Source organism: Sorex araneus, chromosome 4 (assembly GCF_027595985.1).
Source record: "Sorex araneus isolate mSorAra2 chromosome 4, mSorAra2.pri, whole genome shotgun sequence".
NCBI classification, from domain to species: Eukaryota; Metazoa; Chordata; class Mammalia; order Eulipotyphla; family Soricidae; genus Sorex; species Sorex araneus.
This window is the reverse complement of record NC_073305.1, coordinates 112,700,638-112,725,155: the sequence shown is the minus strand read 5'-3', so window position 1 is coordinate 112,725,155 and position 24,518 is coordinate 112,700,638. Positions and strand designations below refer to the sequence as shown.

The 24,518-nt window shown below is 46.7% G+C and overlaps 1 protein-coding gene across 1 annotated transcript in view; it reads right to left on the bottom strand.

The window, feature by feature from the left end:
- Positions 1 to 22,095, bottom strand: part of NT5E (5'-nucleotidase ecto) — a 69,460-nt gene extending 47,365 nt beyond the window's left edge. The window contains exons 1-2 of the mRNA XM_004605637.2: positions 21,613 to 22,095; positions 2,838 to 3,060 (exon numbers count right to left, since the gene is read on the bottom strand). Coding sequence (XP_004605694.1) covers positions 2,838 to 3,060; positions 21,613 to 21,954 — 565 coding nt within the window. The 5' untranslated portion in view covers positions 21,955 to 22,095. The remainder of the gene's footprint in view (positions 1 to 2,837; positions 3,061 to 21,612) is intronic.
- Between the last annotated feature and the right edge of the window lie 2,423 nt (positions 22,096 to 24,518).

Below are 24,518 nucleotides of genomic sequence, written 5' to 3'. Positions count from 1 at the left end.
AGGAGTAATCCCTGAAAGCAGAGTCAGGAGTAACCCCTAAGTATCAATGAGTGTGACCCAGAAAGCAAAAAAAAAAAAAAAACCCAAAAACCTGATAAAGAGCTTTCAAAATCCAGGTGTCTGCCATTTCCGGTTTGCAAAATAGTACTAGCTCCCAGAAGTTCCAAGATTATTGAGCCAGGTGAGGCTTAGGAGTAGCTGTCCTTGGGCTCCAGAGAAGAATACCTGAGTCTTCACACAAATCAACTCAATACATGCAGCATTGCACTGTTAACGACAGCCAGGCTGATGGGAGACTCAGGGGATGGCCTGGAGGTGACAGCACAGATGGACTGGGGTGGACAGGCTGGGATGGCAGAAACTCACAGGGCCCATTTACAAAATCAGCAGCTGTACCAAGTCACAACATGGCCTACCTAGCAAAGGTCAATCAGAACCTGCTCTGCCTGTCACTGCAAGGTCCCTGGACTTTCAGTCAGCCCTCAGTACCTGTCACCTCCTCTGGCAATCTCTATTTTTATTAAAAAGCGTCCCTTTTATTTATTTATTTATTTATAAAAGTGTCCCTTTAAGTTTATTTTTAATATTTTGGGTTTGGGGCCACAGATGGTGATGCTCAGGGCTTACTCCTGGCTCTGCACTTCGGAATCACTCCAGGCAGGCTCAGAACCATGTGGGATGCCGGGGATTGAACCCAGGTCAGCTGTATGCAAGGCAAGTACCCTGCCCACTGTACTACCTATTTCTCCAGCCCCTAAGTGTCCCTTTCATCTATGTGTTCACTTATTTACTTATTTGGTTTGGGAGCCATACTCTGTAGTACTGGGGCTACTCCTGGATCAATACCTGTGTGTGTGTGGTCATTCCCTGAGTTACTGACTTCTCCTAGGTTCCAGTTGTCACCAAGAGGAGGCCAGGGGCTGGTGTCCCGTGACTTGACCAGCAAGGGCAAGTATGGTGATGGTATGTGTGCATGTGTCTGTGTGTGTCTATATACAAGTCTGTATCTGCGTGCATGTCTGTCTGTATCTGTGTATGCATGTGTTTGTGCATGTGTGTGTCTGGGTGTGTGCATCAGTGTGCCTGTATATGTGTATGTTTTGGTGTACCTCTGTGTATTATGTGTGTTTCTGTGTTTCTGTGTGTGTGTGTGTGTCTGTATGTCTCAGAGTGTAAGTCTTGGTGTGTGTGTCTCACTGTATGTATGTCTCTGTATACGTGTGTGTCTATGCCTCTGTGTATGTATCTGTATGTGTGTGTGTCTTGGTGTGTGTGTCTCTGTCCTCGTATGTGTGTCTGTGTCTCTCTGTGTCTCTGTGTGTGTGTCTGTGTGTCTCTGCATGTATGTGAGTGTCTATGTATCTGTGTGTATGTATGTGTCTCTTTGTGTATGTGTATACCTATGTGTTTCTCTGGGTGTGTGTTTGTATGTGTGTGTTTCTTTGTGCATGTATCTATGTGTTTGTCTCTGTGTGTCTGTATGCGTGTTTCTTTGTGCATGTGTGTGTTGATGTGTTTCTCTCTGTGTATACAAGTGTCAGTGCGGACAATCAGGAAAGAAGGGAAGAGTCCTCTATGGCGCTGCAACTTAGAGCAGGTCTGTGTCAGTGGCGAGTAGAACAGCAGCTGCCCCAGCTCCAGCCCCACCAAGCTGGCAGCTGGTTTCTTGGCTGTGTGACATCCCACTAATCCTGTAAACTTTGCCCTCCCCTCAGAGCAGAAGCCTGAGGCTTTGGTGGCAGCCTTCACTTAGCCAGAAAGTGGGGCTCCCTCAGCAGCACCACTGTGACCTTATCAACAACTGCTACCATCTGTGGGCACAGGATCGGCCCCAAGGACAGTGGCACCCCTTGCGGGGCCTGACAGTGTTCTCTCCCTTCCAAGGGGAGAAAAGTCCCCCAGTCTCAGAAAAAAAGTGACATCATGTAACCTCTTTGTTCTTGTTTTGAAAGGCTTGGGTTGACTTTAGCAGCAACAAACATTAGCAATAGATTAATTTCTAAAGTTTGAATAATGTGTACTATATCTGCTAATGCTTTATTTTTTAGGGAGAGGAAGGGATTGGGCCACACCTGAGGGTGCTTGGGCTTACTCCTGGCTCTGCACTAGGCATCACTCCTGGTGGTGGTCAGGGGATTGAACCAGAATTGTCTGTATGCAAGGCAAGGATCTGGGTCATTTAAAGAAGATGTAATTTTTGTGTTCACTGTCAAAAGTGTCACAGTGAAAATATTCCTAGAAAAGTGACTCTAAATGCTTCTTAAATGGTCTTAACACTATAAACATATAATAGCTATTGCAGGTTATATAGCTATACCTCAGAAACCTTTCAAGAACATAGATTTGTATTTCCCAGAAAATCAGATACAAATCCCATGAAAACTATAAGAGATAAATATGGAATGAGTAAAATGAGAATTCACTAGATATTTAATAATCATACTAGATAAGGAGAGACAAGGCATACTGAGGCCTAGCTCTGGGATTGCATGGGAAGGAGGACGATGAGGCATGTGGTCCTTAATCTGGAGTAAATGACTCTACTATCTAGCACCACACATAAATAGCCTCTTCATCCATATCTGAATGTTCTGAATTACGCAAAAATACTGTTATGTCAACAAAGAAATTTATTGGACACAAGAGTAAATGTCTGTAAGTGAACTTAGAACAACATGGAAGTTATCAGACTGCTCTTGTCAATGCCATCCTAAAGACAGAGTCTGCCCAATGCCACGGATGCTTTCTACTTATATCTACAGTCCTTGACAATAATGCCAGATCCTGATTCAATGGTTCTGCTTTTAGGTAACAAGTGCTATAGAAGTAATAAGTACCTGGATTTGAGAGAAAAGGGGTTTCTTTTGAAGTATATCCAACAATTCCCACAAATTGATCACCAACGGGAAGAATTTTATGTGGCCAATAAAGTCCTGATATTCGAGATGCTACTGGTTCTTTTGCTTTAATGTTTGCACTCAGAATTGGAAATTTAACCTTTTTGAGGAGTGGATCAATCAGTCCTTCTACGCCATTATCAAATTCATGGTTTCCCAGTGCCTAATAGAAAGGAAAAAAAGAAAGAAAAAAAAAGAATTAGGTACTCTGGAACTTCCATTAGAAAGCAAGCTTTAAAGAACACTGCATTTGCCTAGAGGCTTCAAAATCTGGCTGGATTCTGGGAGGACACGGCCTATGTCCTCTACCATGCCTGGGGATGGGGTCCAGGGAACTTCAGATAACCAGGCTGGTTTGAGAAATTCTCCCAGTTCCCACATCATTTCCAGAAAGGGGCTTGAATGTACCCAAATGTCCCCTGTAGAGCTTGTCACTTTCGTTGTCCTGATAGCTCCAGGTCTGAGGCAGGGTTAAATTTGCTCAGCCGCGCCATAGCTTGTTTTCTCTCAGCACGCCTCATTTCATCCTCTAGTTCAATTGTTCCAACCGCTGGCCAGAGAGAACCATTAAAACTTGAGCAAGTGGTGCCTAGAAACCCAGGCCTGTCTTCCTCACATTTCTTCAATCGTGATTTTCTATGTTCCAGAGGCCTTTCATCCCAAGGACCTGGGGCCCTCTGATTCTTCTGCAGACTCCAAGAACCCAGAAACGCGAGCAAGGAACAACGTCCTGGTTTGTAGGGGTAGCAACAGCTTCCTCCTTCAGAACTACCCTGCATTTCATCCCCAGCAGCAGCCCAGGAGAGAAAGCAGGGTATGAACTCTAGAATGGGGTGAGGTGAGTGGGGGCGTGGGAGCTGGATCTTCTCTGAGTTACATGTGATGCAGGAGTAACAAGGCAAGGGAAAATTAAAGAGGGAAAATTTTGGCCCTTAAAATAAGGATGAATGGAATGTTGATGGGCCATTTTTGAATAGCCATTCTGCCTTGCTCAGTTGAATATCCTGTAGGCCTTTTAACACCCAGCAGACCACAGGCCCAACAACAAGGCACAAAAGTCTGCCTAGGACTTAAAAAGATGTATCCAAATAGCCAGAATCTAGAAACAACTTGAGTGCCCGAGAACAAACGACTGGTTAAAGAAACTTTGGTACGTCTAAATAATAGAATACTATGCAGCTGTTAGGAAAATTGAAGTCATGACATTTGCTTATTTGTAGATGGTCATGGAGAGTATCATGCTAAGTGAAATGAGTCAGAAAGAGAGGGACAGACATAGAATGACTGCACTCATTTGTGGAATATAAAATAACATAATATGAGACTGACAGGACAGTAGAGACAAAGGCCAGGAATATTTCTACACGGTTGGAAGCTTGCCTCATGAGCTGGGGAGAAAGCAGCTGGAATAAAGAAAAGATCACTAAGCCAGTGATGGTTGGAAGGATCATTTGGGATGGAAGATGCATTTTATAGCCTCTCAGTATCTGTATTGCAAACCATAATGCCCCAAAGTAGAGAGAGAGAGTATGGGGGAAACTGTGTGCCATAGAGGCAGGGGGAGAGGTAGGATGGGGAAGGGATACTGGGGACATTGGTGGTGAAAAATGTGCAAGGCTGGAGGGATGGGTGTTCGATCATTGTGTGACTGAAACTCAAACATGAACACTTTGTAACTGTATCTCATGGTGATTTAATAAAAAAATGAAAAGAAAAGAAATAGAAGTCAGAAGATCTTGGATCAAAATTTGGTCCTACTTATGAGCCGTGCTTAACTGAATTTTTTTTAAAAAGTGTGTCCAGGTGTGGCTGAGATTTCAAATCTAGGCCTGAGCTGCACAGTAAAATTAAAATAGGCCCACTCACTCCCAGGTTACACAGTATAAACAAGCAACCCCTCTTTGAGGGCAAATCTCCCTGAGGCCTCCCAAAGCTCCAGGGCTACTTTCCACTTTCCATTCCCTTTAAAACATAACTGCTTGGGCCCTGCCTATTCTATCTATTTTCCTGTTTTCAATCTTCAGGATTTGGGGACAGAGAACCTGCCCACCACAATACCAGGATAGGACATCAGGTGACTCCCTGTTACAGAATTTGATAAAACAGCACACCATCATTGCCCCTGCAAAATCTCCCACTCTTTTCCCTTGGGGTCCTGGACCGATCTCCCATGGACCTCGTCCTCTTGTGGTCATGGGCTTACACCAGTATGTCTCAAACGTTCTTAGCGTCACACAATTTTGCTTTACATTGTGGGTTAACCTGGAGCAGATCTGGAATTGCTGGCTGATGCCCCTTCAGTCTAAACTAAAACCCCAATAGTCTCTCTGTTTATTTTATGTATTTTTTGGCTTTGGGGGTCACACCCGGCAATGCACAGGGGTTACTTCTGGCTCTGCACTCAGGAATTATCCCTGGCAGTGTTCAGGGGACCATATGGGATGCTGGAAATTGAACCCGGGTTGGCCGAGTACAAGGCAAATACCCTATCCATTGTGCTATTGCTCCAGCCCCCAGTCTCTCTCTTTTCTGAGAAGGGCACACACCTGGCCTGTGCTCAGGTTTTACTCTTGGTTCTGCACTCAGGGATCACTCCTGTTGAGTTCAGGGGCCCATTAGGAGTGCGGGGAATTCTGCCTGGGTTGTTCTCATGTGAGGCAATTACCTTACCCACTGTACTATTGCTTCAGCACCCTCACGCTCAGTAATCGCTTATAGAGCCACCCTCTTTCCCCCTTGCACTCTCCTTCCTCTAAAGGCATGTTCATTGAACCCCACCACACTGCATGCTCCTGGAGCCATGGAGTCCTCCCACCCCAATGCTCTGGCCTCTTCAGTCTGTCATCTGCCTGCAGGCACTGAATGAGTAGGTGCTGCTCACAGGAGAATGTTAATTAGGGTCCCCTGTGCCTGCCTTTATACAGAGAGAAAAACACAATGTTTGCACACTCCACATACTTGTCTCCTCCCTTAAACTCAGAATTCAGAATGCTTCCTTTCCCCCATCTCTGAGAATCTACTCATTTTAGCCCCTTTCTCTTACCTAACTTCCCTTTTCAAGCCTGAGATAGTCTTCAAGTTTCTCCCTCTCTTGTGAATAGCCTTTTCTATTCTTGATCACATGGTTCTTCTTAGGGTCATATGAGTCTCTTATGGGATCACAACAATGTCTCTCTTGCTTAATGGTCCTACAGTTCTTCATAAAGGGTTAGTCAGCTGTTAGCCACCTCACAGTGTGCAACGTTACGTTACTGGAACTTGGTAATGGTTTACATTTTATTTTTCATTTATCCTTGTTTATCATCTCCTCCATCCACTCAAGTGGAGCCCCTAAGTGTGTTGACTTTGGATGACTTTCTCTATCCTTGTGGGGAGGAAATCTCTGTGTGAGCAGAGTGGTGTGTGGTCTGACTGAATGGCCTCATTCACACCCGCTTTCAGCTCCACACGCAACAGCTGTGATTTCTCTCCTGACTTCTAAATCTGTACATTCAACCACCTGATGGACAGTTCCTTCCCATGTCTCTAAGCACTCCAAGCAAAATGCTCACATCTCTTTCCCTGGGTGCCTCCATCTTCCATCCTGGCTCAGACTAACCAGCCCCTACTCAGTCAAAGAGCCAGAAATCCTGGCGTCGCTGAATACCTTCGTCACCCCCACAGCATTCCCTCTCTTTGCCCGTATGCTCTGTCCTAGCCATCCTACGGCTCTGAACCGCCACAATGCCAATAGCATAATCTTTCCAAATGCAAATATGACCTACCCACTGTCGACAGTGAGGTCTTCTAGGGCCTAGGCACTGCCTTTGTGATAAAATCCAAGACTCTGAGCCCTTCAATCACAAGGCCCTGAGTTCTGGCCTGATTTCCCCCCACCAGCTTCATTTCTGACACAAGTTACATGTGTGAGGCTCCACTGCTCTGAATGGTATGACCTGGGAACATCTCTAAACTGTGGTTTCCTCTGGAAGGGCAGCTAATGAATGATGAGAGTGAGCCAGAATTCCAGCATTTACTGAGCACTTGCCACACATACAAAATAATTTGGTATGGAAAAATCTGGTTTTGTGCTTTGTGGTTGGTACTAATGCTACCCTCAATTTATAAATGAGGAAAACTGAGGTCTGGAGAAGTTAAATGAACTATTCAAGCTCATATGATTAGGAAGGAGTACAGCTGGGTCTAGAAATCATTTCTATTGGGCTCTAAGCTTAACAACTATACAACACTTATGCTTGGATAAAAAGGGCTTTGTATAAGACTTAGTATGCAGTGAACATTCAAATAAAAATCCTAATTTTTTTTTTCTTTTTGGGTCACACCCAGCGATGCTCAGGGGTTACTCCTGGCTCTGAACTCAGGAATTACTCCTGGCAGTGCTAGGGGGACCATATGGGATACTGGGAATTGAACCCAGGTCAGCCATGTGCAAAGCAAATGCCCTACCTGCTGTGCTATCGCTCCAGCCCCCCAAATCCTAACTTCTTGCAGCTTTCTATAACCTCACTATCTTTGGCATTGAATCAGGGTCAGCTGTGTATGAGGCAAGCGCCTTACCTGCTGTACTATCTCTACAGCCCAAGTTAAATTCTTCAACTCTATTCAGCTCGGTATTTTGAATCACTCAAACATCTGGAATGCTCCCTACCATTAAAAGCTAAAAAGATAAAAATGTAAGGACAAAAGGAGATTTGATTCTTCTGTCACTCACAACCCTATAGATATCATTAAAGTAACTCAGAAATAGAGCGTTATATAGAGCGGTATGTTTTCTAACATCTTTTGTAGGTCTTTTTTAATATTTACATTTGACATAGGTTGTCTGTGAAAGTCCAGTTGCTTTGGAGAAATTTGGTTGACCAAGGATATGGCCTGGAAGATTTTCAAGTTATATCAGCAGTGACAGACTGGAGATATTCTAAGACTTCGACTCCAAATCTCTTGTTTAGATTATTAAAAAGACACTCTGAAGTTAGACAAGAAAGCTATCTAAACTTTGGATTCTAAGTCTCATAAATTCTGAAATTCTGAAGCGAGACCAGTCTAACTTCCTATTGGGGATAAGCCATTTCCTTTCTTAGACAAAATTTCAGGTAGTTATTAGGTGGTCATTTCTCAATCATTTATTTATTTCCAATGGACTTTATGAGAACCTTCAGTTTTCATGTCTTGGATACCAAGATAAATGAACTGTGTCTAGTATCCACCCAAATTAAGTGCAAACACATTATGTCACAGCATCACTCCCCAACACTCCTCTTGTTAATGACTTATAGTAATGAATCAATCAAGTCTGTTGCAGTGGATTTGTATAAGCCTCAGAATCTGCCTTATTGGGGCCTCAGAGGAAGTCATATCAATAAGTTAGAGATGACAGTAGAGATGTCAGAGCGTTTTCTTGCTGGCACTGAGACAACTGTAATTTTGGATTCTCTCTGTTGACTTTTAACAACAGTAAAATGTCTCCAGTGAGGAACAAACGCTAGAAGCAATACTTTCCAAATAAAGAGGTAAGAATCCTTCCAGACTCTTTTTCTCTTGCCACATTTGTTCCAGGAATACTGTGAATGGAATCTACCATGGAAACTAGCAGCCATCTGGCCTCCTTACCACTGTCTTCTGAGACCACAAGTCAACTTCCAGGGTTTTTGTTTTTGCTTTTTTCCTCCAAGTCAACTTCCAGCCCCCACCCACTCCAAGCTCTTGGAGGGCAGGAGTTTATCCATTTATTTATTCACTGATAAACCCATGCTCCCATTGTGAATGAATGAATAGAGGAAATTATTCTCAGTGTGAGTGTGAGAGAAGCAAAGCCTTCAGTGGGAGAGTGCCTCTCTCGGTGGCACACAGGAGAAAGCATGAGGGCTGAACCTGGGCATGGGAACTTATTCACTGTTGACAGGAAGGACACAAAAGTCAGCAGTCAAGCCTGGAAGCCTTCTAAGAAGGGCTCATAATTCTGGACTATTTTGTTCTTATGGTGAAATCTTCCATATTCTGATTTTTTTTTCAGTTACTGTTCAAGTGATCAGTCATCTTTCCCGAATCTATTTCAAATGCATCTATCACAGGGAAAACACGTGGGAAATCTTTCTGAAATGAATGAACACGTCAAAGAATAATTGGAAGGGAGGAAGCAGACAGAATTAATACCCCTGGCTAGAGTTCCTGCCAATCAGCCCTGGGGAAAAGCAGCATACAGCCTTTTTAGAAGCTAGAGTTCTGTACAAGTGCTATCATGTCTGTGTGCTGGAATGGGAGAAAAGGTTCCAAGACAGTCCTTCTAGCCTTAGGTTGCAACCTGGTACAATTCTCTTTCCAGAGCCTCTGATGAATGAACATAGCAGCTACAGAGATAATTATAGCAGGAAACTGGGTCACAACAGGCAATCGAGTCGCTAAGTCCTGCGAGTTGCAGCCTCGCAGGTCAAGAACCTGTGAGGCCTGGCTGCAGGCGGACTTGCTTTTATAGCTGGGAAATATGCCCTTGAGTCAACCGGGCCATGAAGTCACAGGGGCCGCTTCCTACAACATACTGGGATCATTGGCCTCGATCTGCGACAGAATTTTTATTCTAACAGTTACCAGAATTTTTCCTCCTAAGTTTTGCCGTCCCTCTCGGAGAGCCCGGCAAGCTACCGAGAGTATCCCGCCCGCACGGCAGAGCCTGGCAAGCTCCCCGTGGCATATTCGATATGCCAAAACCAGTAACAAGTCTCACAATGGAGATGTTACTGATGCCCGCTCGAGCAAATCAATGAACAACGGGATGACAAGAAAGTTTTGTAAAGATCTTTTCCCTTTCATTCCAGGCCTGCTCAGCGGGAACCCAGGCATTGTGGGTTACAGATTATGAGAGCTTGTGTGTCGGTTTAGGGCTGGAGATGCAGCTCAGCGCAGAGCTCTAGCCTTTCATTTGAGTAGCTCTAGGTTTAATAGCCTACAAGGAAAAAAAAAAAGTCAGTTGGGAGGGAGCAGCTGACCAGGCCCCTGAGGCCTGCGCAGTTTCTTTCACAGGAACATCCTGGAGGGCTCTGACCTTCCTACCACCCCGCTCCCCACCACTCCTGTTTGCTGGCCAGTGAGTCTCCTCAGGGCTGACCTGAGGACACTTATGCCCCAGAAACCTGTGAAAGAGACCAGGTGTGGGTGAGGTTGTGTGTGGTTCTGGGTGTTGGGAAAGACCCCAAGGAGCCAGGAAATAGGGAACCCAACGCCCCTTTCTGCCTTTTCCCTCCCATTCCCCCAGGCTGCCTTGTGGCTCATCAACCCTTGAGTCCTGCTGCCCCTGCTCCCTGCCCTTCTCCACATGGTCTCCTGCTATGTCTCCTGCATCTCTTCTGGACTTTCCAGCAAGCTTCTAGCCAGTCTCTGGCCCCAGGCACCCCCTTTTTCACACACTCAGAGCATACCCCAAGGGCACAGCTCTCTTCCCACTCTGGTGGGGCTTTCAGGCTTCCCACACCTCAGGTCTGACTGTAGACACCTCCAGGCAAACTCTCAGAGATGCCTCAACGTTCCTGGCAAGCCTCAGGTGCCCCCAGTTCCTGGAACACTCTTCCCCCTACAGGCAATGGACTTTTTGAGATGAAGCTCGGGTGTGACTCCCTGAAAAGCATTCCCCGATCCCCTGGGGGCCACACCTGCTGAGGAGCTCCCACAGGCCAGCACACATGTCTGTCAGCCCTGCCCTCAGGCTGGCTGCCAGTTAATACATCTGTGTTTCTGTCTTTCTTCTGGAGGTAGGCATGGGGCCACTGTCTAGCCCCACCTGCTCAGCAGAGTGGTATGTTCCTTAGCGAATACTAACCTACCACCCGGTCCTGTATGAGATTCTGGTTTGTGCTGTGCTGTTCTGTGCTATGTTTGCCTTTCAACTATGCAGGAAAAGGGAGCCAGGCTGAAGCTCAGATTTTAGGTCTCACACATGCAACACACATGCTCGATTTGTTGAAGTCTCTCTCGGGTGCTACCCTACAGAAATCTTTATCCTGCCAGAAATTTGCAAGCAATGTACTTAGCCATTTACAGCCAACTCACCCTGTGTGACTATCACCTAAGGGTGGAGGGGAGAGCCTCTATTCTGTGACCTTAGTCATTCATCACTCAAGCAGACAGCAAAAACCACAAGAGGAGAACGTCACACACTGTGTTTGGTTTGACTGAAATATTTCTGGCACTGGGAACCTCTTCTGGAATTGGGTTGTGCTTCATCCCACAGTACCCCTTCATCTGGGCCATGGCATGTGACATCGGATTGAATGACAGCAAAGCACCCAGGCTTCAACTCAGAACATCTACACTTTAATATCTACTGAGTGAATGAATGAATGAACAAGCCCTGAAACACAAAGCAGCTCACATTTTCCTTTTCAGACTAACAGCTAGACAGGCTCTCATATATGGAAGGCGCTCACACTATTTGGATTATATGCAGAACCATTTATTCAAGAAGTAGCAAAAGAATTTTTCAAAGTGTGTGCTGATAAGGGAGAAGAAAAGAGATACAAAATTTTTTTACAGGACATTGGAATGTATTTGTGAGTATAGAAAGCTGCCAAGTCCACAAGCGTTTGTTTCATCCTTTCCAGTTTGTAGTTTAGAAAACACAAAGGCGGGACAAGAAAGATACACTAGGGGCTGCTTTTGTTTCCTTTCTCCTCTGCATGAAGCTTGGCTTAAAGAGGAAGGAAGCACGCTATGGGGTGGAGACTATGCATCAGAGAGGCCTGTGGAGTCCCAGACATTGAGAGATTCTGCTGTCTGAACTCTAGGGATAATTAACAACTTTCCCTCCATTGTTGGGTCTGGGGAGGTCTCAGCTGGCTGAAAGTGGATGGCTTGCATATTTGAGGCCTCATGTTTGATCCTCAGCACCACATTCTTTCCCAGCACCCCTGCCGCCCCTGCAGTCTTGCCCAAAGTGGTCCCTGGTTCCCTAAGCACTGCTGAGTTGGGGTGGGAGGGGTGCCCTTGAAACACCATGGCTGGGATCAAGAATGTAGGTCAGTGGTAGAATGCATGGAATACATATGTGGGTCCCTGGGTTTGGGCCCCAGAAGGCCTCAGGATCAACAAACAAGCAAACAAAAAATAACCTTTACCACTGTCATCGGGCTACCTCTCTCAAATTTCTGAAACTATCATGAATAGTTTGTATTGATCAACAAGACTTTGTAACTGCAAATACAGTAACACTCAGAAGGGCTAGAGTGATAGCACAATGGGTAAGGTGTTTGCCTCCTACATGGTGGCCAACCGGGGTTCGATTCCCGGCATCCTATATGGTCCCCCGAGCATCAGCAGGAGTAATTCCTGAGTGCATGAGCCAGGAGAAACCCCTGTGTATCTCCGGGTGTGACCCCCCAAAAAAAATAAATAAAGTAACACTCAGAGTTTCATTATTTATGAGAGACTTTGGAAGCTCACAACACTCAGGTCATTGTCCGGCTCAGAGCTTAGTTTTTTGGGAGAGAGGAAGAAGGTGAGTGATTGATTTGGCCATATCTGGCACAGAAGAGGACTTGAAATCCTGTCTTCTGCAGAGTAAAGCTCCAGCATTAGAATTCTCCCGCACGGATGTCAGCAGTGAGTCAGTTTCCTTTGACTTATCTCCATGATCCCTGCTTTACAGCTCTTACCCAACCTCTCTATGTGGTTAAAAGGGCTCAAATGTGCAAGGTTCACCCCCATACACAGAGAAGTATTACCTCAGTAGGTCTCACACCGCCCGCAGCACTGTGGCTCATGGCAATGCTAAGCAGGTCTGTGTGAACTGAATGCGTAAATGAGCCTGAAAGGCAGGTGGGCTTATCATCATCCCATTGTGTATGACTAAGAGTAGTGTGTCATCAAAAGTCCTTAGAACCACTACCATGGGAAACAGTGGACAATTGGAGCTACCTGAAGAAGACCCAACTCTCCACAAGCAAAGAGCAGTGAGAGAGAATTAAGAGGAACAAATTTAGGGCCAGAGAGACAGGTCAAAGGGTTGAGTCCATGCTTTACTGAGGGGAAGCTCCGGTTTAATGTTTAATCCCTGAAACTGTGCATTCCCCTGTCCATCAACAGGACAGCAGGAGCCAGCCAGGAAGACCTCCCTGCCACCCCCCTCCACTCCCCTCAAGCAGCTCCGGATGTAGCCCCAAACCAAACCCAAAATTCAAAAAAGAGAGAGAGAAGCAAATTTAGATGTGTGCAAAATCAAGTCAGGGACAAATCCACTAAAGCTGGCAGATGAGAAGAGAGAAGGCCAGGCAGGAGCTGAGGGTCTGAAAAGGACACACAGCATCTGACCCTCTTGCACTCCTCCGCCACTGAGAGAGAAATCCTTAGCTGACCTATTGTCAGCTGTCAGGAGAGACTCCATCTTAAACACCTCCACCTCAAATTCTTGTTTATTCTGCAGTTTCTCAAGAGCTCCTTCCAAGACGGAAGCAGTCAGAATAAGACAAATGGGTGAGTATGTCCTGTGCAGAACGGTGAGATAATAGAATGCCATGATACCGGACAGCAATAACAAGTCAGAAAACCCTAATCTCAGCACTAAGATAAGCGGGAAATGTTCACAGCATAACTGTACGAGGAGCGGGTGCTTTGTGTTTTCTGCCAGGCTCTGTGCTCAGGGATCATTCCTAGCAGGTTAGGGATGCCGGGAATTGGACCTGGGTCTGCCGTGTGCAAGGCAAAGCTCACTGTTCCCTGTACTGTTAGCTGAGGCCCGGGAGCAGGTGCCTTTTCTCTATTGAAAACTCCAGACATGAAAGTAGATAACAGACCAAATGTGGTAGTCTTTCAGTATCTGTATTGCAAGCCATAATGCCCCAAAATAGAGAGAGAGTATGGAAGAAGTTGTCTGCCATAGAAGCAGGGGGAGCGCTGGGATGGGGTGGTGGTGGTGGGAGATACTGGGGACATTGGTGATAGAAGACAACTATGCTTACCACTATACCACCAATGCTGCTGACACTGGTAATGGAAAATGGACACTGGTGGAGAGATGGGTGTTTGATCATTGTATGACTGAAACTCAAGCATGAAAGCTTTGTAACGGTATCTCACGAGACTCAATTAAAAGAAAAAAAGGAAAAAAAACTCCTAACACTTCACAGGAACCACACTCTGACTGCTGCCCCTCTTGCTAGGAACTTTTCCTTTGCTTCTTGCTACTGTATACTTCTGGTCCGGTGTGTTCGTACCTTGACACCCTGGGGAAATCTGGGAGCTGAGTCTAGGTGACTGCATACACTCACGCCTGTGCATCATCAGAGCCAAGGAAATGAAACCTATCACCCAAACCCACACAGCTAATGAGTGGGAAGGGCTAAGAAGTAAACCCGAGATCTTGACATCCTGTCTAAATCTCTTCCCAGGCCCACACTGCCATCATGTGCAGTATATCCTGGAGAGAGCTTGAGAGGCTGTTTCTGTACTGGCAGAGGGTGCCAGCTATCAGGTAAGCACATACAGAAGAATCTGCACCCCTGTGTAGTAGTGTCAGAACCTGCTGATCCCCTGATGTACTTGGCTTGAACTCTTTTAGTCATCTTTTGATGACACCATGTCCAGAACCCCCAAGAAAGGCCTTTAAATATCATTTATGTGCTGGAAATAACAGGTTTCAGCTGTTAGGGGTAAACACAGGAAGAAGTATCTGCGCCCTGCTGTGGCACCTTCAAAACCTGCTGATTTTATGCCCTGACTTGAACCATTTTGGTCTTCTGGGGTGGTCAAATTTCTAGCAACAGCATGACCAGCACTTACCAACCACTTCTCAGGGCAGGAACTACACAAAGCATTTCCCAGGTATTCCCTTGGCCTCTGACCACTGCAATGACGAATGGGAGAAGACAACAACCCTGAGCATCATATGTGCCTGCTAATAGAAACATGATGAGATTAACTGCCTTGTTGTAAGCGGCAGAGAGGAGACCTGGTCCTATCAGAGTCAACCCACCTTAGTCTGACCATCTTAGCCCTATGCTGCACCGCCTCCACCAAAAGTGTCTCCCCCCAGCTCAGTCCTAGGCATCTGATGTCATGTCACTGTGTCCTCTTCTCCGTTGTCCTCCCCTCCCACTGCTAACTGCTCCATTTCCAAAAGTTTGCCTAGGACTCTGAGAAGTCTTTCCTCATGTCAACAAGTCTCCAGTTCTCTGCAGAGATCCGGACAGTCCTGACCAAGAAAGGGCATCAGAGCACACAGGCCACACTTCAAACACCAGTTACAAGGCTTGCACTGCCTGAACTTGTGACCGGCTGTAAATCTGGTGTTCCCACGACCCCTCCTCAGGGTTGAGCTTTTGAAAGAATGAGTCACAGAACTCAAGATGGCGACCTGTTTATTATGAAGGACACAGCGCACAGATGGGAGACATACACAGGGCAAAATAGGGAGGCTGGGATAATGGCACAGAGCTTTGGAGAGCAATCTAGCCATGCCCCAGAAGCTGTTCACCACCCCAGAAGCTCTCCAAACCCCCTCATTTAGGAGCTTTCATGGCAGTTTTATTTCACAGATGTGATTTAATTAAACCATTGCTGATGAGTTTGATCTCTTGTCCCTCTTCTCTCCCAGGAGACCCAGAGAAGTCTAAAAGTTTCAATCTTGTTATCACGGCTGGGCCTGTTTTGTCACTGGTCCCAGTCAAAGCTATGTAGGACTCTGTAGCTACCAGCCATCTCAGTAGCTTACAAGAAAAACTTATTATTCTAAAAGTTCCCATTGTGATTCTTCTTCTTCTTTTCCTTTGGAGCTGAGTGTGAGGGATTGGGGACAAAGGCCAAGTATTTATTTTTCATTATCTGTGATTATCTACTTGAACACCTTCAGGGGCTTCCCAGGACAACCGAGAAAATTCTGAACTTTTCAGCTGTCCTTTCAGCTGTCCAGCCATGACTGCTGCCTTCTCTCTTGAGTTCAGGCTGGCCGGCTCTTCCTGACTCTCTCTGCACCTCTGCCCCACCTGGCTGTCCTGTTACCGACTCGAAATAGTCCACTAAATCCACCTGGAATCAAAACATTCCTTAGGAGGTCATTTGTTTACAGACGTGAGGAACTTGAGAAGAACTGGGGCAAACCTCTTATTTTATAGACACGGGACTTGGAAACTCAGAGAGGTAGACACCAGGCCTAGATCACAGATTTATTATTTCTCAGGAGGCAGAGAGACATTACTCATCTCTGAGTTTCTGGTAAGAGTCCCAGGGATGAGAAACTTCAAATTAACCAACTTTCCTATAAACTTTCAAAGGCTCAAGCCACGAGGGAAGGAGGGAAAAATAGAACTCCTTCGATTCCACTGAATGGAAGATTCCCGCTCCAGGGTCAAATTTAATAGAAAATTTGTAACGTCTAAAATTTGAACAAAATGGCAAAAGAAAGACCTGAAAGTTAACAAATCAAACCCACTTGTTACTAGGGAAAAAAGCACAGTCACGTAGAGAAGCAAAGTATCCCTGTAGTCTCGGTGGAAAGCTGGCCACGGAGAGGGGAGGGAGGGCGCAGGGGACACATTCTCAGACCTTGGCTAAATGGTTAAACAAGTCTGTGACTGGCAGGTCTGCCCTTAGGTAATCTGTGCAGGTGTGACTGGCTGGAGGCACCCTGGGGCAAGCCTATTTGTGGAACCGCAGCACAGTCTGTGCCATCTCCGAACCCACCCCCAAGGAAGCAGAGGGCCAACTCTCGGGAGAGACATTGGACATACATATAACAGACACAGAGTAACATGGGGACTCTTAAAAAATAAACAACAAAAAAGCAGCAAACAGTTTGGGAACAAATTGCCCTGAAGACACAGGAAGAGGGCCAGAGACCTAGAATGGGGTTAAATAAAGAGCAGTGTCTTAGCTGCGGCTAACCTAGTTCTGATTCCCAGCACTACATGTTCCCCTGAGCACTGTGCGGTGTGGCCCGGGAGACCCCTGAGCATTATCAGGGTGGCCAAGGTGATCGCTGGCACTATAGGGCCCTTGCACGAAACCACGGTCCCCAGTTGGCTGCACCATGCAGGGAGGGGCCCCAAGCTTCCTGAGCACCACTCAGACGTGTACTGGTGGGAATTAAATTCAGTTTATCGCTACCTGCTGTACTCTCCCTTCAGGTCCAAGAGGAGCCCAGGTTTTAATGCTCAGCACTACATGATACCCCAAGCACTCCAGGAGTCATGCATGGAACCGGGAAGTAGACCCCATGCACTGCTTACCTGGGACATTGGGCAAGAAAATGAGAGGGAACCTGTTTAATGGTATCCTGGGTGAGTTAAAAGTAGGGGTTACAAACCCCACCCCAGCCACTTCTCCAGGCATTGTGAGCGATTTGCTGAGGCAAAGGATGCATTCTGATCAGAAACGGGGCTCCAGATGAACCAGAAGATGGATCAGTAGCTGGAAGTGCTGCCCAGCACTTGAATGAGTTCAACCCCTGCAGAACAGGCCTGTTAGCTAGCCCCAAGGGCCTAAGATCCCCACATTCCCCTGTCCCCCGTCCCCCCTCCCCCCCGACATACTCGCCAAGCCAACTCCCTGGGAAGAGTTCTGGAAGAGGACTCGGTGATCTAATGTGCCTTGGAACAGTTTGAGGTCCTGAGTTTAATCTTAATCTGAGTTAAGATCTTGCTGTTCTCACACAGGAAGATCCTGACAGCCCCCTAGCTGCAATGGGGTGTGGGAGGAAAGATCTGGGCCCTGGGGTCAGGAGCAGGATTAGTGAGAGGTGTTTGTCTTCTTCAAACTGGCTCCCTCACAGCCCACTGAAGGCCAGAATACCGTCTCTGGAGATGAATCCTTCTGAGTTTGTGCTTTGTGGGGATTTGAGCAATCTGAGGAAGGAGCAAATATTAAGAGTAGTTTAGATCATGGGGTTTAGAACCTCTTCTAGAACTTTAAAAGATGACAGTGGGGGAGGAGGCAGAGTGTTCCCTGTGTCAGGCTGTCAGAATCAGATTATCAGAGCAGCAAACCTCAGTCTTCCCTTCCTCAAAATGATTTCTTGCTTCTTTGTTGGAATAAGGGACTAATCTTTACTGAGCTATAAGTCAGCAGAGGAGCTAGGAGTTTTTATGTGTATTATCTCATGTATTACTCCCAAAAATCATTACAGTGGGCTGGAGGTGAATCCTTTTTACAGCCAGGAATAAGAGGTGGAAATAGGTAACTTAGTCAAGTTCACACTGAAAACATCCATGATATCTCCCTTGTTAGACATTTCTGGGGGACGTTAACACCAGCTTGGGGGCATTTGACATCCTCAGAAGAAATTTTTGCTCAGCAACTGATCCAGGTGCCTGTTCTGACCCTATCAGAACCATCAAAATTGCTTTGGCTAATCTCATTGGGTCAGGCAGATCTACACCTTTGTAAGGCCCAGTTCAAAGGGAGTCTCTAGATCGAATGAGATACTAGCAGCTTCCTCTTTACCCAATTGGTCTTTGAATTATTAATTTGAAGTCTCCAATCTGGTCCAGTTTTTAGGGAACTGGAAGTGCCTGTCCACAGCTCTTTCCCACCCTGATCTAAATCTCTAGTTTCCTGGGATTCAAGGGTGGGGGAATGTTATCCAGTAATAAACTTTTGGGAAATGGCATACTATAAACAAAAGATAGTGAAAAATTCCTCTTAAGTAAGAAATTGTCAGAGCTGTAACACATTCTAAAGCATTACAAAGACAGGACTTGGGTTTTATTCAGGTCGAATCATGTTCGACATCCCCCAAATGGGACATGGTCACCAGCCTCACCATCTTTCATCTCTTCCAGCTCTTTACCCCATGCCAAAAAGATTCAAGAAGTCTATTTTTCTTCAGCTGTCTATTTTTCCTCAGGCTTCAGTCCAATGCTTTTGAATGAAATTTAAAAGAAAGTGATTTTGTCTAACAAAAAGTATTCTAAATATTCCTGGTGCTGATGAGCTGTAACTTGCAGCAGATTGTGCTAGCCGCACCCAGGCAGACACCTGATACGGTGATTAACACCATGAGCTTCTTTAAGAGGAAAAGGTAATTATTAGGGAAAACCCAGACTTCGCCATTTGTTTTCCACAAAAAGGAGTGCATTCAATTGTGGAGAATAGCATGTCACCAAAGAAAATTTTATAGAATTGTGGTTTACATGTGAAATGGAAACAGACTCAGGCAAGGTTTATCTTAGCTTTCTGGGAGGAAATGGAAAGAAGCTGGTAAGGGCTCAGTTCAATAAATATTTATTCTGTCATTAATGTATGCAAGGCATCAGGCAGTTTGGGCTGGAGAGACAGGAAAGCTAAAAGGCCACACAGGGTTCCATCTAACCAAAATTATCCTGTGGGGTCCCAATGCTGGCACTCCCCCTTCCCCTGAGGGAACCCTGGGGTGAACCCTGGGACTTGGGAATCCATTTGAATTGCTGCTGCTTTAAGCACCCTAATAATCTCAGCACTCAGAATAGAGAGGATCTTTTTGTTTTTCCTTTCCTCTCTTTAGAAGTTCCTTCCTTCCTTCCTTCCTTCCTTCCTTCCTTCCTTCCTTCCTTCCTTCCTTCCTTCCTTCCTTCCTTCCTTCCTTCCTTCCTTCCTTCTTTCCTTCCTTCCTTGCTTCCTTCCTCCCTCCCTTCCTCCCTTCCTCCTTCCTCCCTCCCTCCCTCTCCCTCTTTCCCTCCCTCTCTCCCTCCCTCCCTCTCCCTCTTTCCCTCCCTCCCTCCCTCCCTCCCTCCCTCCCTCCCTTCCTTCCTTCCTTCCTTCCTTCCTTCCTTCCTTCCTTCCTTCCTTCCTTCCTTCCTTCCTTCCTTCCTTCCTTCCTTCCTTCCTTCCTTCCTTCCTTCCTCTCTCTTTCTCTTTCTTATTTTATTATTATTATTCTTTTTTGGTCGTGGTATTGGTGGTAGAGTGTTTGGGTCACTCCTGGTGGTAATCTAGGGTAATTCTGAAGGTGGTTGAACTGGATTGGCCACATGCAAGCCAGGTGCCTTAACCCCTGTACTAAGTCTCTGGTCTTAAATAAACTTTGTTGTTGGGGGCAAAAGCCAAACAACTGTGCCCTCTAGATATCTTTTCCTGTCCTTCCTTCTGATGCAGCACTGGGCGCTGCTGAAATCAGTGCTCTCTAGCCCCCTGAGTCCCAGGCAAGCCTTGCTGCCTTTTCGCCACACATACACTTCACAGACCCTGTGGGTCCTTGCTCTGCTCTTCTTTTGCAAGAGCGCCATATTTTAGGAGACTTTTCATCTCCTGCGCACTCACAATCTTGCTGAATTCTTTCAGAATTTTTAACATGAAAAACTAGGTGGTGACTTGATTGGAAAAAAAAAGAAAAGAAAAAGCACAACCATATACTCTTTGGGCTGATTTATTTATTAGTGTGTAATTCCCTTTTGGCTTCTTCCTAGAACCAATCCAACAAACACAACATAGCCTTTAACAGGGCATTTAAGGCTGGGACTAAACTCTTGCTCAGATTTTAAAAGCAATTCACCACTTGGACGACTCTTAAATCTGTGTTGCCAAATTGATTTTGCTGAAATTCTTTGATAATGTTTCAGCATTTTGGTCCTCTCTAGAAGAAGCATTTTTCATATAACAGCAACAATAATGGGCCTCATTCCCCTGACCCTGAACGCGACAGGGATGAATGAGACGTTACTGGTGCCCGCTCGAGCAAATCAATGAGCAATGGACAACAGTGATACAATGACACACACACACACACACACACACATATATATACAATATATGTATGTGTGTATATATATATATATATATATATACACATTGTATGGGGCTGGAGCTGATAAGGCACATGCCTTCTATGGCAACTCGGGTTCCATTTCTGACAATACATATGGTCGATCCCCTAAATGCTGCCAGAAATGATCCCTGAGTGCAGAGCCAGGAGTAAGCCCTGAGCACCAGTGGGTGGTCCCACTGAATCCCCCAAACTAGATATGACTGGAGAGGTAGTGCAGCAGGAAGGACTTTTGCCATGCACACAGCTGACGCAGGTTCTATCCCTTGTGCTGGATATGATCCCCCGAGTTCCCCTTCCCCAGGAGTGACCTCTGAGCACTGCCAGGAGTAAAGCCTAAGGCAGGGGAAAGTGGTACCTGATAATTATAATGACCAGTATATTTTAGGAGCCAATATGTGCCAGGCAAGCTCTCTGAGTTAGATACAATTATCATCCCCATTCTGTAGAAGATGGACAGGATGTGCCCAAGAAGATGTGCCAGGCAGAGAGAGTCACTGGACTGGTCCGAGGTTAGATATAGTGATTAACACCGTTGTAGAGAGGATGGAATTGAGGCACAAAGAGAGTAAGTGATTTGCACACACGCCCTAGCTGGGCAGAGAAGCCCTAGGTTGAGATCTTAGCCACACCACGGGGTCATAGGCCTCTGGTGTCCTTTTGATGTCACTTTAGAAACAGGTGACGTGGTTCTGCAGTTCCTCCTGTAAGAACTTTACTGAGCAGGTCACCGCGGTTTTACGGTTGCCTCACCGTTAGTTTCCCATTCAACCCACACGTCTGGAGACACGCAGAAGGGAACCAGGGAACGCAAGCGGCGGTGTCCGGAGCAGTACAACTGTCCAGGCTCCCCCCGCCTCCGCTGACGCTCCTTGCGACCCCGGAGCTCCCCAGCCCGCACATGAGCCCCGAGAGTACCGCTCCCTGAAAAACGAAGCATCCCCGAGCTGTCCAGGTCCCACCGCACACCCCCGGCGCCCGGGCCGGCGCCCCCCTTACCATGGCATCATAGCCGAGTGCGTTCATGAAGTGAGCCACCTCGGTGCCCTTGTACACGGTGAACCAGATGGTGCCCTGGTACTGGTCGCCGGCGTCTAGCAGCAGCACGTGCGGGTCGGAGTTGCGGATCTGCCGCACCTTGGTGTAGAGGCGCGCCACGCCACCCACACACAGGCTGGCATTGACGCACTTGCTGGAGTCCAGGCTGGTCTGCTCCAGCCGGCTGTGCACGTCGTTGGTGTGCAGGATGGTGAGCTCCCAGGCGCGGGCGGCGGGGCCCAGCAGGGCGCCCAAGGCGAGGAGGCAGCGCGCGGGCGCCCGTGCCCACGCGCGGGGACGCATGTTTGCGGCGCGGGGTCCGCGAGCCCGGAGAGTGGCTGCGAGCGCCGTGGGGCCGGCAGGAGGCGCCGGGACCCGCGGGGCGGAGTCCGGGCTCGGCCCAGGCGGGGCTTGAGCTGCGGTCGCCGCCTCCGGTCCGCTCTGCCCGCTCGCCCGGCCCGACCCTGCACCCCGCGCCAGCGCGCTGCGGAGACCGTCCCGGAACCTGGGACGGCTGCCCGGCGGCGTGCCGACCTCGCTCTCGGCGTCCGAGGGGAGCCGGGCCCACGCAGGGCCGTGCTCACCAACTCTCCTTTGAAGCACTCCTTCTTCCGAGGAGGAATTCGGGGTGTCCTTTGATCGGGGTTGGTAGGAGCGGAAAGTGGGGGGAAAGGCGTGGGGTGAGCGACCCGGGCGGGGAGACGGAACGAGGCACTGGACAGGGGCGCTTTGCTCTCTGGATTTATGAGCAAGGTGTGCCCATAAACAGTTCAAGATGTGACTGTTCTCGTTCCGCTTGGAGAACGCACAGCGTCTACCCAGGTGAAGAAATCACCGGGTTCTGCCCCTAGGTTATTCGCGACCAAAAGCGACCTGTCAACAGCTAGTGGCAAGAAAACAGATCCTGGAAGAGTCAGACCAGCAGCGACGAGGAAAAAAAGCCGCCCTCCGTTACTTTTCTAAGCATTTCCCCCTTTCTGCCTTATTTTTGGGATTTTACCGTTGAAAGGATAGTGTGTACCAGTGTGTGGGGGTGTGTGTGCATGTGCGTGTGTGCGTGTGCCTTTAAGTGTGCGTGTGTGTGTGTGTGTGTGTGTGTGTGTGTGTGTGTGTGTGTGTACGTGCGCGCGTGCGGGCGCACGCGTCGAGAGTGTGTTCAAGTCAGTTTATAGCAAAGAAAAGCGTAAGAGGAGTGCGCTTAACAAATGTCAGTAGGTTCGAATTTACAACGCTGCCCTCTGTGCAAGGGACTGATTCCTGAAATCCTATGGGAAGGAAGCAACAATCCTGCCTCTTTGGGAAAAGAATCAGCTGGGTACCACGCTAGGGATCTTATCCATAGTCTATGTGAAAGTACGATATATTGTTGTGCAACCGTCACCATCATCCACCTCCAGAAATTTTCTCAAACCAGAGCTTGTGGCCATTAAGCAGTAACTCTCCGCCCCCAGGTTCCCTCAGTCCTTGGCATCTACCATTCCACTTTCTGTCTCATTAAATTGGAGCCTTCCGGTATCAAATGAATAGATGGTAAATATTTGTTGATGACTAATTTCGTTTAGAACATTTTCAAGGTTTGCTCATGTTCTAGCGTGTGTGAACATTTCCTTCCTCTTAAAATGGAGTCAGTTGAGTATGTAAATATTATATATATCACATTTTGTTTATTCATCCTTTAATGGAAATTTTGTTATTTCTTCCTGTGCTATTGAGAATAATGTTGCTATGGGACATACTGTATCTGTCCCAGACTCTGTTTTCAAGTCTATTTGGTCTAGCACCAGAAGTGGAACACTTGAGGTTTTTTTTTTTTTAATTTAAATTTTATTGAATCACCATGTGGAGGGTTACAAAGTTCTCAGGATTATGTCAGTTATACAGTACTCAAACACTCTTCCCTTCACCTGTGCCCATATTCCATCACCAACCACCCCATTATACCTCCCGCCCCCTCCCGCCCCCCCCAGTCCCTGCCCTTGTAAGTGATAAGTTTCACTTCGTTTACGCTTTATCTTGGTTACAGTCCATGTTTCAACACATAACTCACTATTGTTGCTAGAGTTTCCCCCCAAAAAAGAGAAGACAGTCCCACTGTCAAGGAAGCATTTGATGGCTCTCCATTGCTGAGAATGTAGAGATATTAAGTCCCGCTGGAACACTTGAGTTTTATGGTACTTCTTTGTTTTAACTTTTGAAGCTGTACCTCCCTACCAAGTATTTCACAAAGATTCCAGTTTCTCTACATCCTTGTTAGCTGTTATTTTCTGTTTTTTTTTTCATAATAGTTATCCCAAGAAGTTTGAAATGGTATCTTTTTGGGCCACAGAGACAGTACAGTAGGTAAGGCACTGGCCTTACCCACAGTTGACAAAGGTTTAATCCCTGGCACCACCTATGGTCCCCTGAGTACTACCAACAGTGATCCCTGAGCAGAGTCAAGAGTAGTCCCTCATCACCATCCAGTGTGGTCCCAAATAAACCAAAACAAAAATTCTTCAACCTGAGAGATAGTTCAGAGGCTAAGACACTTGCCTTGCAAGTTGCTGACCCAGTTCAATCCCCAGCACCATATATACTCCCATGAGTCCTGCCAGAAGTGATCCCTGAGCATAGAGCTAGGAGTAAGACCTGAGCATTGCTGGGTGTGACTCAAACTCCCAAATGAATAAACGATGCTGCGTCTTTTTGTGACTTGTTTATTTTCCTGCTTACTAAAAATGTTAAATGTCCTTTTCTATGCTTATTAGCCACTTGTATATCTTCCTTGGAGAAATGTCTAATTCTTTTACCCATGATTTCATAGAATTATTTACTTTTGTTGTTGACTTGTGGGAATATATTTAAGACATTAACCTATTATTAGAAAT